Raw genomic sequence first — 18,147 nt, forward strand, 5'->3', positions numbered from 1 at the left:
ACGGCGGCCTTTCTCAATAGCAAGGCTATGCTCACTGAGTCTGTACATAGTCAAAGCTTTCCTTAAGTTTGGGTCAGTCACAGTGGTCAGGTATTCTGCCACTGTGTACTATCTGTTTAGGGCCAAATAGCATTCTAGTTTAAGCTGTTTTTTTGTTGTAAATTCTTTCCAATGTGTCAAGTAATTATCTTTTTGTTTTCTCATGTTGGGTCTAATTTTGTTGCTGTCCTGGGCTCTGTGGGGTGTGTTTGTGTTTGTGAACAGAGCCCTAGGACCAGCTTGCTTAGGGGACTCTTCTCCAGGTTCATCTCTCTGTAGGTGATGGCTTTGTTATGGAAGGTTTGGGAATCGCTTCCTTTTAGTTGGTTGTAGAATTTAACGGCTCTTTTCTAGATTTGGATCATTAGTTCGTATCGGCCTAATTCTACTCTGCAGGCATTATTTGGTGTTTTACGTTGTACACTGAGGATATTTTTGCTGAATTTTGCATGCAGTCTCAATTTGCTGTTTGTCTCATTTTGTGAAGTCTTGGTTGGTGAGCGGAACCCAGAACTCACAACCATAAAGGGCAATGGGTTCTATAATTGAATCAAGTATTTTTAGCCAGATCCTAATTGGTATGTTGAATTTTCTCTCTCTTTCGCTTTCACTCTCTGTCCATCTCTCTCTCAGTACTGATGCCCTCACTCCTCTCTTCCAGGCAGCGATCGGGTACAGTGACAGGTGTGTCTGTGAATGTGGCGTGCCTGCTGTCCGTCATGCTCCAGCCCTACATGCCAACGGTCAGTCAGACCATCCGCCAGCAGCTGAACGCCCCGCCCACCGTTACCGGCACCATGCTGCAGGGCACAGGGAACTTCGTCTGCTCTCTGCCCGCCGGGCATCACATTGGCACGGTGAGGACAGATCTTACTGTTAGATATGAAGGAAATCACTTTGTCATATATTTCTACGATGTTGATGTTTATTAGAGATTCAGTTTCTCTTAGCAGGATAATCTTCTTGTCTTGGAGACATTTGGGCATTTTAAACATGTTTTTTATCTTTATATTACAATGTCTGATTTTTGATCTCATGATCATTTGTTATCTCTGAATGTCAATGTCTGATATTGTACTATAAAGTTGTCTAAATTCCAACTCCTTGATGTCCCTGTCTCTCTCTCTCTCTCTCTCTCTCTCTCTCTCTCTCTCTCTCTCTCTCTCTCTCTCTCTCTCTCTGTCTCTGTCTCTGTCTCTGTCTCTCTCTCTGTCGCTCTCTCTCTCTCTGTCTCTGTGTCTCTCTGTCTCTGTCTCTCTCTCTCTCTCTGTCCCTGTGTCCTATCTCTCTCTCTCTGTCCCTGTGTCCTATCTCTCTCTCTCTGTCCCTGTGTCCTATCTCTCTCTCTCTCTCTCTGTCCCTGTCTTTCCGTCGCACGCAGGTCAGCCCGTTGTTCCAGAAACTAGAGTCCGACCAGATCGAGTCTCTGAAGAAGAGGTTTGGAGGACAGCAGGTCAGTACTGCGGTAAAAGGTTAAGAGTTGACAGACTAAAATACTGTAAATTAGATGCCGGTAGTGAAAGGAACATTTACTTGAATCAAAAACGGGGTTTAATTCCAGGATGGTTACTTTGATATTTCAACAGGTAGGTAGACGAAAGGCCCAACGAACAACGGTAATATTGTTCAGTGGCATTGTCCTCAGACAGTGCTGCTCCCTTAGCTTAGTATTATAATTATAATTATAATAATTATAATTATAATAATTATTATATTATAAGGCTCAAGACTGTTCAAGAAGGGGTGCAAGGGAATGGAAATCCTCTCCTCCTCGATCCCTCCTCAAAACCAAGTGGCAGGGCAGCCGTTTAGTTTTTTTAAATTCAGGAGTGGGCCTTTATCTAAATCTTGTCCTCAATCCCTCCTTCCAGCCAGAGGAGGAGGAGGAAGCCAAACCGAAGAAGGTATCTCGCCGTGCTGTGTGTTCTGTATGGAGTGATGCAATTACTGTAGACACTGTTAACACTCCATATTACTGTAGACACTGTTAACACTCCATATTACTGTTAACGCTCCATATTACTGTTAACGCTCCATATTACTGTAGACACTGTTAACGCTCCATATTACTGAAGACACTGTTAACGCTCCATATTACTGTAGACACTGTTAACGCTCCATATTACTGTAGACACTGTTAACACTCCATATTACTGTTAACGCTCCATATTACTGTTAACGCTCCATATTACTGTAGACACTGTTAACACTCCATATTACTGTTAACGCTCCATATTACTGTTAACGCTCCATATTACTGTAGACACTGTTAACACTCCATATTACTGTTAACGCTCCATATTACTGTTAACGCTCCATATTACTGTAGACACTGTTAACGCTCCATATTACTGAAGACACTGTTAACGCTCCATATTACTGTAGACACGGTTAACACTCCATATTACTGTAGACACGGTTAACGCTCCATATTACTGTAGACACTGTTAACACTCCATATTACTGTAGACACGGTTAACACTCCATATTACTGTAGACACTGTTAACACTCCATATTACTGTAGACACTGTTAACGCTCCATATTACTGTAGACACGGTTAACACTCCATATTACTGTAGACACTGTTAACACTCCATATTACTGTAGAAACTGTTAACGCTCCATATTACTGTAGACACTGTTAACACTCCATATTACTGTAGACACTGTTAACACTCCATATTACTGTAGACACGGTTAACGCTCCATATTACTGTAGACACTGTTAACACTCCATATTACTGTAGACACTGTTAACACTCCATATTACTGTAGACACTGTTAACACTCCATATTACTGTAGACACTGTTAACGCTCCATATTACTGAAGACACTGTTAACGCTCCATATTACTGTAGACACGGTTAACGCTCCATATTACTGTAGACACGGTTAACGCTCCATATTACTGTAGACACGGTTAACGCTCCATATTACTGTAGACACGGTTAACGCTCCATATTACTGTAGACACGGTTAACACTCCATATTACTGTAGACACTGTTAACACTCCATATTACTGTTAACACTCCATATTACTGTAGACACTGTTAACGCTCCATATTACTGTAGACACGGTTAACACTCCATATTACTGTAGACACTGTTAACACTCCATATTACTGTAGACACTGTTAACGCTCCATATTACTGTAGACACTGTTAACACTCCATATTACTGTAGACACTGTTAACACTCCATATTACTGTAGACACTGTTAACGCTCCATATTACTGTAGACACTGTTAACGCTCCATATTACTGCAGACACGGTTAACACTCCATATTACTGTAGACACTGTTAACGCTCCATATTACTGTAGACACTGTTAACACTCCATATTACTGTAGACACTGTTAACACTCCATATTACTGCAGACACGGTTAACACTCCATATTACTGTAGACACTGTTAACACTCCATATTACTGTAGACACTGTTAACGCTCCATATTACTGTAGACACTGTTAACGCTCCATATTACTGTAGACACTGTTAACACTCCATATTACTGTAGACACTGTTAACGCTCCATATTACTGTAGACACTGTTAACGCTCCATATTACTGTAGACACTGTTAACGCTCCATATTACTGTAGACACTGTTAACGCTCCATATTACTGTAGACACTGTTAACGCTCCATATTACTGTAGACACGGTTAACACTCCATATTACTGTAGACACGGTTAACGCTCCATATTACTGAAGACACTGTTAAATCAAATTAAATCAAATCAAATGTATTTATATAGCCCTTCTTACATCAGCTGATATCTCAAAGTGCTGTACAGAAACCCAGCCTAAAACCCCAAACAGCAAGCAATGCAGATGTAGAAGCACGGTGGCTAGGAAAAACTCCCTAGAAAGGCCAAAACCTAGGAAGAAACCTAGAGAGGAACCAGGCTATGAGGGGTGGCCAGTCCTCTCCTGGCTGTGCCGGGTGGAGATTATAACAGAACATGGCCAAGATGTTCAAATGTTCATAAATGACCAGCATGGTCAAATAATAATAATCACAGTAGTTGTCGAGGGTGCAGCAAGTCAGCACCTCAGGAGTAAATGTCAGTTGGCTTTTCATAGCCGATCATTAAGAGTATCTCTACCGCTCCTGCTGTCTCTAGAGAGTTGAAAACAGCAGGTCTGGGACAGGTAGCACGTCCGGTGAACAGGTCAGGGTTCCATAGCCGCAGGCAGAACAGTTGAAACTGGAGCAGCAGCACAGCCAGGTGGACTGGGGACAGCAAGGAGTCATCATGCCAGGTAGTCCTGAGGCATGGTCCTAGGGCTCAGGTCCTCCGAGAGAGAGAAAGAAAGAGAGAATTAGAGAGAGCATACTTAAATTCACACAGGACACCGGATAAGACAGGACAAGTACTCCAGATATAACAAACTGACCCCAGCCCACCGACACATAAACTACTGCTGCATAAATACTGGAGGCTGAGACAGGAGGGGTCAGGAGACACTGTGGCCCCATCCGATGATACCCCCGGACAGGGCCAAACAGGAAGGATATAACCCCACCCACTTTGCCAAAGCACAGCCCCCACACCACTAGAGGGATATCTTCAACCACCAACTTACCATCCTGAGACAAGGCCGAGTATAGCCCACAAAGATCTCCGCCACGGCACAACCCAAGGGGGGGGGGGGGCGCCAACCCAGACAGGAAGACCACGTCAGTGACTCAACCCACTAAAAGTGACGCACCCCTCCTAGGGACGGCATGGAAGAGCACCAGTAAGCCAGTGACTCAGCCCCTGTAATAGGGTTAGAGGCAGAGAATCCCAGTGGAGAGAGGGGAACCGGCCAGGCTGAGACAGCAAGGGCGGTTCGTTGCTCCAGTGCCTTTCCGTTCACCTTCACACTCCTGGGCCAGACTACACTCAATCATATGACCTACTGAAGAGATGAGTCTTCATTAAAGACTTAAAGGTTGAGACCGAGTCTGCGTCTCTCACATGGGTAGGCAGACCATTCCATAAAAATGGAGCTCTATAGGAGAAAGCCCTGCCCTCCAGCTGTTTGCTTAGAAATTCTAGGGACAATTTTACACTCCATATTACTGTTAACACTCCATATTACTGTAGACACTGTTAACGCTCCATATTACTGTAGACACTGTTAACGCTCCATATTACTGTAGACACTGTTAACGCTCCATATTACTGTAGACACGGTTAACGCTCCATATTACTGTAGACACTGTTAACACTCCATATTACTGTAGACACGGTTAACACTCCATATTACTGTAGACACTGTTAACGCTCCATATTACTGTAGACACTGTTAACGCTCCATATTACTGTAGACACTGTTAACACTCCATATTACTGTAGACACGGTTAACACTCCATATTACTGTAGACACTGTTAACGCTCCATATTACTGTAGACACTGTTAACGCTCCATATTACTGTAGACACGGTTAACACTCCATATTACTGTTAACACTGTTAATGCTCCATATTACTGTAGACACTGTTAACACTCCATATTACTGTAGACACTGTTAACGCTCCATATTACTGTAGACACTGTTAACACTCCATATTACTGTAGACACGGTTAACGCTCCATATTACTGTAGACACTGTTAACACTCCATATTACTGTAGACACTGTTAACGCTCCATATTACTGTAGACACTGTTAACGCTCCATATTACTGTAGACACTGTTAACGCTCCATATTACTGTAGACACGGTTAACACTCCATATTACTGTAGACACGGTTAACGCTCCATATTACTGTAGACACTTAACGCTCCATATTACTGTTAACACTGTTAACACTCCATATTACTGTAGACACGGTTAACGCTCCATATTACTGTAGACACTTAACGCTCCATATTACTGTAGACACGGTTAACACTCCATATTACTGTAGACACTGTTAACGCTCCATATTACTGTAGACACTGTTAACGCTCCATATTACTGTAGACACTGTTAACGCTCCATATTACTGTAGACACTGTTAACGCTCCATATTACTGTAGACACTGTTAACACTCCATATTACTGCAGACACTGTTAACGCTCCATATTACTGTAGACACTGTTAACACTCCATATTACTGTAGACACTGTTAACGCTCCATATTACTGTAGACACGGTTAACACTCCATATTACTGTAGACACTGTTAACGCTCCATATTACTGTAGACATTGTTAACGCTCCATATTACTGTAGACACTGTTAACGCTCCATATTACTGTAGACACTGTTAACGCTCCATATTACTGTAGACACTGTTAACGCTCCATATTACTGTAGACATTGTTAACGCTCCATATTACTGTAGACACTGTTAACACTCCATATTACTGTTAACACTCCATATTACTGTTAACACTCCATATTACTGTTAACACTCCATATTACTGTAGACACTGTTAACGCTCCATATTACTGTAGACACTGTTAACGCTCCATATTACTGTAGACACTGTTAACACTCCATATTACTGTTAACGCTCCATATTACTGTAGACACTGTTAACGCTCCATATTACTGTAGACACTGTTAACGCTCCATATTACTGTAGACACTGTTAACGCTCCATATTACTGTAGACACGGTTAACACTCCATATTACTGTTAACATTGTTAACGCTCCATATTACTGTAGACACTGTTAACACTCCATATTACTGTTAACACTCCATATTACTGTTAACACTCCATATTACCGTAGACACTGTTAACGCTCCATATTACTGTAGACACTGTTAACACTCCATATTACTGTAGACACTGTTAACACTCCATATTACTGTAGACACTGTTAACGCTCCATATTACTGTTAACGCTCCATATTACTGTAGACACTGTTAACGCTCCATATTACTGTAGACACTGTTAACGCTCCATATTACTTTAGACACTGTTAACACTCCATATTACTGTAGACACTGTTAACGCTCCATATTACTGTTAACACTCCATATTGCTGTAGACACTGTTAACACTCCATATTACTGTTAACACTCCATATTGCTGTAGACACTGTTAACACTCCATATTACTGTAGACACGGTTAACACTCCATATTACTGTAGACACGGTTAACACTCCATATTACTGTAGACACGGTTAACACTCCATATTACTGTAGACACGGTTAACACTCCATATTACTGTAGACACGGTTAACACTCCATATTACTGTAGACACGGTTAACACTCCATATTACTGTAGACACGGTTAACACTCCATATTACTGTAGACACGGTTAACACTCCATATTACTGTAGACACTTAACACTCCATATTACTGTAGACACGGTTAACACTCCATATTACTGTAGACACTGTTAACGCTCCATATTACTGTAGACACTGTTAACGCTCCATATTACTGTAGACATTGTTAACGCTCCATATTACTGTAGACACTGTTAACACTCCATATTACTGTAGACACGGTTAACGCTCCATATTACTGTAGACACTGTTAACGCTCCATATTACTGTAGACACTGTTAACGCTCCATATTACTGTAGACACTGTTAACGCTCCATATTACTGTAGACACTGTTAACGCTCCATATTACTGTAGACACTTAACACTCCATATTACTGTAGACACTGTTAACGCTCCATATTACTGTAGACACGGTTAACACTCCATATTACTGTAGACACTGTTAACACTCCATATTACTGTAGACACTGTTAACGCTCCATATTACTGTAGACACGGTTAACGCTCCATATTACTGTTAACACTCCATATTACTGTAGACACTGTTAACGCTCCATATTACTGTAGACACTGTTAACGCTCCATATTACTGTAGACACTTAACGCTCCATATTACTGTAGACACTGTTAACGCTCCATATTACTGTAGACACTGTTAACACTCCATATTACTGTAGACACTGTTAACGCTCCATATTACTGTAGACACTGTTAACGCTCCATATTACTGTAGACACTTAACGCTCCATATTACTGTAGACACTGTTAACGCTCCATATTACTGTAGACACTTAACGCTCCATATTACTGTAGACACTGTTAACGCTCCATATTACTGTAGACACTGTTAACACTCCATATTACTGTAGACACTGTTAACGCTCCATATTACTGTAGACACTGTTAACGCTCCATATTACTGTAGACACTTAACGCTCCATATTACTGTAGACACTGTTAACGCTCCATATTACTGTAGACACTGTTAACACTCCATATTACTGTAGACACTGTTAACGCTCCATATTACTGTAGACACTGTTAACACTCCATATTACTGTAGACACTGTTAACGCTCCATATTACTGTAGACACTGTTAACGCTCCATATTACTGTAGACACGGTTAACGCTCCATATTACTGTAGACACTGTTAACACTCCATATTACTGTAGACACTGTTAACGCTCCATATTACTGTAGACACTTAACACTCCATATTACTGTAGACACTGTTAACACTCCATATTACTGTAGACACTGTTAACACTCCATATTACTGTTAACACTCCATATTACTGTAGACACGGTTAACGCTCCATATTACTGTAGACACTGTTAACGCTCCATATTACTGTAGACACTGTTAACACTCCATATTACTGTAGACACTGTTAACGCTCCATATTACTGTAGACACTGTTAACACTCCATATTACTGTTAACACTGTTAATGCTCCATATTACTGTTAACACTCCATATTACTGTAGACACTGTTAACACTCCATATTACTGTAGACACGGTTAACGCTCCATATTACTGTAGACACTGTTAACGCTCCATATTACTGTAGACACTGTTAACGCTCCATATTACTGTAGACACGGTTAACGCTCCATATTACTGTAGACACTGTTAACACTCCATATTACTGTAGACACTGTTAACGCTCCATATTACTGTAGACACTTAACACTCCATATTACTGTAGACACTGTTAACACTCCATATTACTGTAGACACTGTTAACACTCCATATTACTGTTAACACTCCATATTACTGTAGACACGGTTAACGCTCCATATTACTGTAGACACTGTTAACGCTCCATATTACTGTAGACACTGTTAACACTCCATATTACTGTAGACACTGTTAACGCTCCATATTACTGTAGACACTGTTAACACTCCATATTACTGTTAACACTCCATATTACTGTAGACACTGTTAACGCTCCATATTACTGTAGACACGGTTAACACTCCATATTACTGTAGACACTGTTAACGCTCCATATTACTGTAGACACTGTTAACGCTCCATATTACTGTAGACACTGTTAACGCTCCATATTACTGTAGACATTGTTAACGCTCCATATTACTGTAGACACTGTTAACGCTCCATATTACTGTAGACACGGTTAACGCTCCATATTACTGTAGACACTGTTAACGCTCCATATTACTGTAGACATTGTTAACGCTCCATATTACTGTAGACACTGTTAACACTCCATATTACTGTAGACACGGTTAACGCTCCATATTACTGTAGACACTGTTAACGCTCCATATTACTGTAGACACTGTTAACGCTCCATATTACTGTAGACACTGTTAACGCTCCATATTACTGTAGACACTGTTAACGCTCCATATTACTGTAGACACTGTTAACACTCCATATTACTGTAGACACTGTTAACACTCCATATTACTGTAGACACTGTTAACGCTCCATATTACTGTAGACACTGTTAACACTCCATATTACTGTTAACACTCCATATTACTGTAGACACTGTTAATGCTCCATATTGGTGTTCCATTCATGTGTGGCCCTTGTGTCTTCGTTAATGCACACTAACTCATACTAAACCATTAGATTTTATCGCTCCGGATAAAATAAGAAAATGTGTGCTTTATTTAATTTATTTTTCAGAGGGAATCTTGTTCCCATTAACTCATAACATTGTATGATAGCTTTCTTAACAACAAATGTTTATTTTCTGAGAGTGAAATGTACTAGTGATTGTTGAAGAAAAATTGCTTAACATCTGAAACCCGTCTTACCATTCTAGCCAAAGACGACAGCCCAGACTGATGTCAACGCTCAGCCCGCCCCAACTCCAGCTTCAGATCCTGCTGCTCAGACTGCAGTGAACGGTGCAGATGCAGAGAGAGCCAGGGACTTAACACTGGCTGTGGCAGAACAGGTAAGAATGTAACGAATTAGAACTTACAATGAAGTTTAAGCAATTAAATAATCGTCCCCTAAGACAGTTACAAAGTACATAATTATCTTCCAAAATGTCACGTTTGTATGACGTCCTGATATTGGGATATGTTACCAATATGGGATATTGTTTAATGTGGATGATATCGAATGCTCACGTTACCTCTCGATCAAATAGCGAAACGTGATATTTGTCCTGATGACTGACTCTTCTATTCTACATTCTTTCTGCTCCACGGTGAGACAGAAAAACAATACTGACTCACTGTGTTCAACCACTGGGTTGTCAGTAATTAACTGACTAACAGTCTAACGTGTTGTCTGCCAGGGGGAGAAGGTGCTAGCTGGTAATGACGTCTGTCTAACCTGTTGTCTGCCAGGGGGAGAAGGTGTTCATTAATTAACTGACTAGTTGGTAATGATGTCTGTCTAACCTGTTGTCTGCCAGGAGGAGAAGGTGCTCATTAATTAACTGACTAGTTGGTAATGATGTCTGTCTAACATGTTGTCTGCCAGGGGGAGAAGGTGTTCATTAATTAACTGACTAGTTGGTAATGATGTCTGTCTAACCTGTTGTCTGCTCTCTGCTAGGAGGAGAAGGTGTTCATTAATTAACTGACTAGTTGGTAATGATGTCTGTCTAACCTGTTGTCTGCCTGGGGGAGAAGGTGCTCATTAATTAACTGACTAGTTGGTAATGATGTCTGTCTAACCTGTTGTCTGTCAGGGGGAGAAGGTGCTAGTTGGTAATGATGTCTGTCTAACCTGTTGTCTGCCAGGAGGAGAAGGTGTTCATTAATTAACTGACTAGTTGGTAATGATGTCTGTCTAACATGTTGTCTGCTAGGGGGAGAAGGTGCTCATTAATTAACTGACTAGTTGGTAATGATGTCTGTCTGACCTGTTGTCTGTCAGGGGGAGAAGGTGCTCATTAATTAACTGACTAGTTGGTAATGATGTCTGTCTAACCTGTTGTCTGTCAGGGGGAGAAGGTACCCATTAATTAACTGACTAGTTGGTAATGATGTCTGTCTAACCTGTTGTCTGCTAGGAGGAGAAGGTGTTCATTAATTAACTGACTAGTTGGTAATGATGTCTGTCTAACCTGTTGTCTGCTCTCTGCTAGGAGGAGAAGGTGCTCATTAATTAACTGACTAGTTGGTAATGATGTCTGTCTAACCTGTTGTCTGCTCTCTGCCAGGGGGAGAAGGTGCTCATTAATTAACTGACTAGTTGGTAATGATGTCTGTCTAACCTGTTGTCTGCCAGGGGGAGAAGGTGCTCATTAATTAACTGACTAGTTGGTAATGATGTCTGTCTAACCTGTTGTCTGCCAGGAGGAGAAGGTGCTCATTAATTAACTGACTAGTTGGTAATGATGTCTGTCTAACCTGTTGTCTGCCAGGGGGAGAAGGTGCTCATTAATTAACTGACTAGTTGGTAATGATGTCTGTCTAACATGTTGTCTGCCAGGGGGAGAAGGTGCTCATTAATTAACTGACTAGTTGGTAATGATGTCTGTCTAACCTGTTGTCTGCTAGGAGGAGAAGGTGCTCATTAATTAACTGACTAGTTGGTAATGATGTCTGTCTAACCTGTTGTCTGCTAGGAGGAGAAGGTGCTCATTAATTAACTGACTAGTTGGTAATGATGTCTGTCTAACCTGTTGTCTGCTCTCTGCTAGGAGGAGAAGGTGCTCATTAATTAACTGACTAGTTGGTAATGATGTCTGTCTAACCTGTTGTCTGCCAGGAGGAGAAGGTGTTCATTAATTAGCTGACTAGTTGGTAATGATGTCTGTCTAACCTGTTGTCTGCTAGGAGGAGAAGGTGCTCATTAATTAACTGACTAGTTGGTAATGATGTCTGTCTAACCTGTTGTCTGCCAGGGGGAGAAGGTGCTCATTAATTAACTGACTAGTTGGTAATGATGTCTGTCTAACCTGTTGTCTGCCAGGGGGAGAAGGTGCTCATTAATTAACTGACTAGTTGGTAATGATGTCTGTCTAACCTGTTGTCTGCCAGGAGGAGAAGGTGCTCATTAATTAACTGACTAGTTGGTAATGATGTCTGTCTAACCTGTTGTCTGCTAGGAGGAGAAGGTGCTCATTAATTAACTGACTAGTTGGTAATGATGTCTGTCTAACCTGTTGTCTGCCAGGAGGAGAAGGTGCTCATTAATTAACTGACTAGTTGGTAATGATGTCTGTCTAACCTGTTTTCTGCCAGGAGGAGAAGGTGCTCATTAATTAACTGACTAGTTGGTAATGATGTCTGTCTAACCTGTTGTCTGCCGGGGGGAGAAGGTGCTCATTAATTAACTGACTAGTTGGTAATGATGTCTGTCTAACCTGTTGTCTGCTCTCTGCCAGGGGGAGAAGGTGCTCATTAATTAACTGACTAGTTGGTAATGATGTCTGTCTAACCTGTTGTCTGCTCTCTGCCAGGGGGAGAAGGTGCTCATTAATTAACTGACTAGTTGGTAATGATGTCTGTCTAACCTGTTGTCTGCTCTCTGCCAGGGGGAGAAGGTGCTCATTAATTAACTGACTAGTTGGTAATGATGTCTGTCTAACCTGTTGTCTGCCGGGGGGAGAAGGTGCTCATTAATTAACTGACTAGTTGGTAATGATGTCTGTCTAACCTGTTGTCTGCTCTCTGCCAGGGGGAGAAGGTGCTCATTAATTAACTGACTAGTTGGTAATGACGTCTGTCTAACCTGTTGTCTGCTCTCTGCCAGGGGGAGAAGGTGCTCATTAATTAACTGACTAGTTGGTAATGATGTCTGTCTGACCTGTTGTCTGTCAGGGGGAGAAGGTACCCATTAATTAACTGACTAGTTGGTAATGATGTCTGTCTAACCTGTTGTCTGCCAGGGGGAGAAGGTGCTCATTAATTAACTGACTAGTTGGTAATGATGTCTGTCTAACCTGTTGTCTGCTAGGGGGAGAAGGTGCTCATTAATTAACTGACTAGTTGGTAATGATGTCTGTCTAACCTGTTGTCTGTCAGGGGGAGAAGGTACCCATTAATTAACTGACTAGTTGGTAATGATGTCTGTCTAACATGTTGTCTGCCAGGGGGAGAAGGTGCTCATTAATTAACTGACTAGTTGGTAATGATGTCTGTCTAACATGTTGTCTGCCAGGGGGAGAAGGTGTTCATTAATTAACTGACTAGTTGGTAATGATGTCTGTCTAACCTGTTGTCTGCCAGGAGGAGAAGGTACCCATTAATTAACTGACTAGTTGGTAATGATGTCTGTCTAACCTGTTGTCTGTCAGGGGGAGAAGGTACCCATTAATTAACTGACTAGTTGGTAATGATGTCTGTCTAACCTGTTGTCTGCCAGGAGGAGAAGGTGCTCATTAATTAACTGACTAGTTGGTAATGATGTCTGTCTAACCTGTTGTCTGCTCTCTGCCAGGGGGAGAAGGTGCTCATTAATTAACTGACTAGTTGGTAATGATGTCTGTCTAACCTGTTGTCTGCTCTCTGCCAGGGGGAGAAGGTGCTCATTAATTAACTGACTAGTTGGTAATGATGTCTGTCTAACCTGTTGTCTGCCAGGGGGAGAAGGTGCTCATTAATTAACTGACTAGTTGGTAATGATGTCTGTCTAACCTGTTGTCTGCTAGGAGGAGAAGGTGCTCATTAATTAACTGACTAGTTGGTAATGATGTCTGTCTAACCTGTTGTCTGCCAGGGGGAGAAGGTGTTCATTAATTAACTGACTAGTTGGTAATGATGTCTGTCTAACCTGTTGTCTGCTAGGAGGAGAAGGTGCTCATTAATTAACTGACTAGTTGGTAATGATGTCTGTCTAACCTGTTGTCTGTCAGGGGGAGAAGGTGCTCATTAATTAACTGACTAGTTGGTAATGATGTCTGTCTAACCTGTTGTCTGCCAGGGGGAGAAGGTGCTCATTAATTAACTGACTAGTTGGTAATGATGTCTGTCTAACCTGTTGTCTGCCAGGGGGAGAAGGTGCTCATTAATTAACTGACTAGTTGGTAATGATGTCTGTCTAACCTGTTGTCTGCTAGGAGGAGAAGGTGCTCATTAATTAACTGACTACTTGGTAATGATGTCTGTCTAACCTGTTGTCTGCCAGGAGGAGAAGGTGCTCATTAATTAACTGACTAGTTGGTAATGATGTCTGTCTAACCTGTTGTCTGCCAGGAGGAGAAGGTGCTCATTAATTAACTGACTAGTTGGTAATGATGTCTGTCTAACCTGTTGTCTGCCGGGGGGAGAAGGTGCTCATTAATTAACTGACTAGTTGGTAATGATGTCTGTCTAACCTGTTGTCTGCTCTCTGCCAGGGGGAGAAGGTGCTCATTAATTAACTGACTAGTTGGTAATGATGTCTGTCTAACCTGTTGTCTGCTCTCTGCCAGGGGGAGAAGGTGCTCATTAATTAACTGACTAGTTGGTAATGATGTCTGTCTAACCTGTTGTCTGCTCTCTGCTAGGGGGAGAAGGTGTTCATTAATTAGCTGACTAGTTGGTAATGATGTCTGTCTAACCTGTTGTCTGCTAGGGGGAGAAGGTGCTCATTAATTAACTGACTAGTTGGTAATGATGTCTGTCTAACCTGTTGTCTGCTCTCTGCCAGGGGGAGAAGGTGCTCATTAATTAACTGACTAGTTGGTAATGACGTCTGTCTAACCTGTTGTCTGCTCTCTGCCAGGGGGAGAAGGTGCTCATTAATTAACTGACTAGTTGGTAATGATGTCTGTCTGACCTGTTGTCTGTCAGGGGGAGAAGGTACCCATTAATTAGCTGACTAGTTGGTAATGATGTCTGTCTAACCTGTTGTCTGCCAGGGGGAGAAGGTGCTCATTAATTAACTGACTAGTTGGTAATGATGTCTGTCTAACCTGTTGTCTGCTAGGAGGAGAAGGTGCTCATTAATTAACTGACTAGTTGGTAATGATGTCTGTCTAACCTGTTGTCTGCCTGGGGGAGAAGGTGCTCATTAATTAACTGACTAGTTGGTAATGATGTCTGTCTAACATGTTGTCTGCCAGGGGGAGAAGGTGCTCATTAATTAACTGACTAGTTGGTAATGATGTCTGTCTAACATGTTGTCTGCCAGGGGGAGAAGGTGTTCATTAATTAACTGACTAGTTGGTAATGATGTCTGTCTAACCTGTTGTCTGCCTGGGGGAGAAGGTGCTCATTAATTAACTGACTAGTTGGTAATGATGTCTGTCTGACCTGTTGTCTGCTCTCTGCCAGGGGGAGAAGGTACCCATTAATTAACTGACTAGTTGGTAATGATGTCTGTCTAACATGTTGTCTGCCAGGGGGAGAAGGTGCTCATTAATTAACTGACTAGTTGGTAATGATGTCTGTCTAACCTGTTGTCTGCTCTCTGCCAGGGGGAGAAGGTGCTCATTAATTAACTGACTAGTTGGTAATGATGTCTGTCTAACCTGTTGTCTGCCAGGGGGAGAAGGTGCTCATTAATTAACTGACTAGTTGGTAATGATGTCTGTCTAACCTGTTGTCTGCCTGGGGGAGAAGGTGCTCATTAATTAACTGACTAGTTGGTAATGATGTCTGTCTGACCTGTTGTCTGCTCTCTGCCAGGGGGAGAAGGTGCTCATTAATTAACTGACTAGTTGGTAATGATGTCTGTCTAACCTGTTGTCTGCCAGGGGGAGAAGGTGCTCATTAATTAACTGACTAGTTGGTAATGATGTCTGTCTAACATGTTGTCTGCCAGGGGGAGAAGGTGCTCATTAATTAACTGACTAGTTGGTAATGATGTCTGTCTAACCTGTTGTCTGCCAGGAGGAGAAGGTGCTCATTAATTAACTGACTAGTTGGTAATGATGTCTGTCTGACCTGTTGTCTGCCAGGAGGAGAAGGTGCTCATTAATTAACTGACTAGTTGGTAATGATGTCTGTCTAACCTGTTGTCTGCCGGGGGGAGAAGGTGCTCATTAATTAACTGACTAGTTGGTAATGACGTCTGTCTAACCTGTTGTCTGCTCTCTGCCAGGGGGAGAAGGTCCGGACCCTGAAGGGCCAGAAGGCAGAGAAAGCTGTGATTGGAGCAGAGGTCACCAAACTACTGGAACTGAAGAAACAGCTATCCCTGGCTGAGGGAAAGCACCCAGAACCAGTGGTGACAAAAGGCAAGAAGAGCGCCCAGCCCGCCCCAACCCCAGCTTCAGATCCTGCTGCTCAGACTGCAGTGAACGGTGCAGACGCAGAGAGAGCCAGGGACTTAACACTGGCTGTGGCAGAACAGGTAAGAATGTAACGAATTAGAACTTAGGGGTTGAAACAATGAAATAACTGGCCCGTAAGACATGATTTTCACCAGAAATGTCTTGTTACTTTGCCATCCGGGACATAGTCATGCGTAAAGTGACACAACCATAGCATTTCAAGTCATGTCCGTGTATCCATGGGTGGGCTTGAGGTAATGATTTAGTAGTTTGGTAATGATGACTATCTAGCTGGTATTAATGACCCGACTTCACATAACACGCCCAATACCGGCATTTGCGTCAAGCAAACCGCTGTTTTTCAGTAGAGAACTAAGTTTCAATTACGTAAACGGCTACAGCCAGCTAACTTGTACCCACTTCTACACCTGGCCTCTCAACCAGCTAACTTGTACCCACTTCTACACCTGGCCCCTCAGCCAGCTAACTTTTACCCACTTCTACACCTGACCCCTCAGTGAGCTTGACACCGTGTGCGGACCAAGTGAAGGGGCCTTTAGATATTGATTTACCAGTTTGTAATGACGAAAGTCTAGCTTGTTATGACGAAAGTATCTAGCTAGTAATGATTTAATTAGTTGATAATACTGACTCACTGTGTTCAACCACTGGGTTCTCTATGCCAGGGGGAGAAGGTGCTAGTTGGTAATGATGTCTGTCTAACCTGTTGTCTGCCGGGGGGAGAAGGTGCTCATTAATTAACTGACTAGCTGGTAATGATGTCTGTCTAACCTGTTGTCTGCCGGGGGGAGAAGGTGCTCATTAATTAACTGACTAGCTGGTAATGATGTCTGTCTAACCTGTTGTCTGTCAGGGGGAGAAGGTACCCATTAATTAACTGACTAGTTGGTAATGATGTCTGTCTAACATGTTGTCTGCCAGGGGGAGAAGGTGCTCATTAATTAACTGACTAGTTGGTAATGATGTCTGTCTGACCTGTTGTCTGCTCTCTGCCAGGGGGAGAAGGTCCGGACCCTGAAAGGCCAGAAGGCAGAGAAAGCTGTGATTGGAGCAGAGGTCACCAAACTACTGGAACTGAAGAAACAGCTATCCCTGGCTGAGGGAAAGCACCCAGAACCAGTGCTGACAAAAGGCAAGAAGAAGTGATTAGAAAGAGAGAGAAGACCGATAGAGGCTGGACAAATATGACAGAAGTAGAGGCAAGATTTGAATAATAATAACAAATATGAGAGTAAGACATAAACAAATCTGTGACAGGATGGAAGACAATGTGGTGTTGCTTATGGGGACAGAGTAATAGGTAAGATCAGTAATCGAAGAGGGGGGAATTTTAAACTGCTCCCAAATATTCAGTCAGACTTTTTCTACATCTCTTTACTCAAAGTAGCAGGTTCTAGTAGGCTGATGGTTAGGTGGATTCCCCGTTATTTTTACTGCACGGTATCACGAAGAGAAATAAAATGGTGACCCGGCGACCAGGCTGGTTCCACCAGGCTACGGTTCTACTGTCACTATGCAGCAATTAGTTCAGGTCAGTGTGTGTGTAGAACGATGTCTGCGTAATAATATTATAATATTGTTATATAAAACATTTCAAAAAGTCATGTTTTTACATATTCCCATTTATTCAATCAAATAAATACAACATTTGCTAAAAAAAAATACTTTTCTGCAAATACTGTGAAACAGGCTGAAATTATTA

General features: G+C 42.1%; 1 protein-coding gene across 1 annotated transcript in view; it reads left to right on the forward strand.

The window, feature by feature from the left end:
* Nucleotides 1–18,095, forward strand: part of mars1 (methionyl-tRNA synthetase 1) — a 71,311-nt gene extending 53,216 nt beyond the window's left edge. The window contains exons 18-22 of the mRNA XM_039006694.1: nt 701–896; nt 1,421–1,492; nt 10,086–10,220; nt 16,253–16,504; nt 17,442–18,095. Coding sequence (XP_038862622.1) covers nt 701–896; nt 1,421–1,492; nt 10,086–10,220; nt 16,253–16,504; nt 17,442–17,591 — 805 coding nt within the window. The 3' untranslated portion in view covers nt 17,592–18,095. The remainder of the gene's footprint in view (nt 1–700; nt 897–1,420; nt 1,493–10,085; nt 10,221–16,252; nt 16,505–17,441) is intronic.
* Nucleotides 18,096–18,147: the final 52 nt, after the last annotated feature.

The sequence above is a fragment of the Salvelinus namaycush genome, chromosome 2 (assembly GCF_016432855.1).
Source record: "Salvelinus namaycush isolate Seneca chromosome 2, SaNama_1.0, whole genome shotgun sequence".
Taxonomy (NCBI): Eukaryota; Metazoa; Chordata; class Actinopteri; order Salmoniformes; family Salmonidae; genus Salvelinus; species Salvelinus namaycush.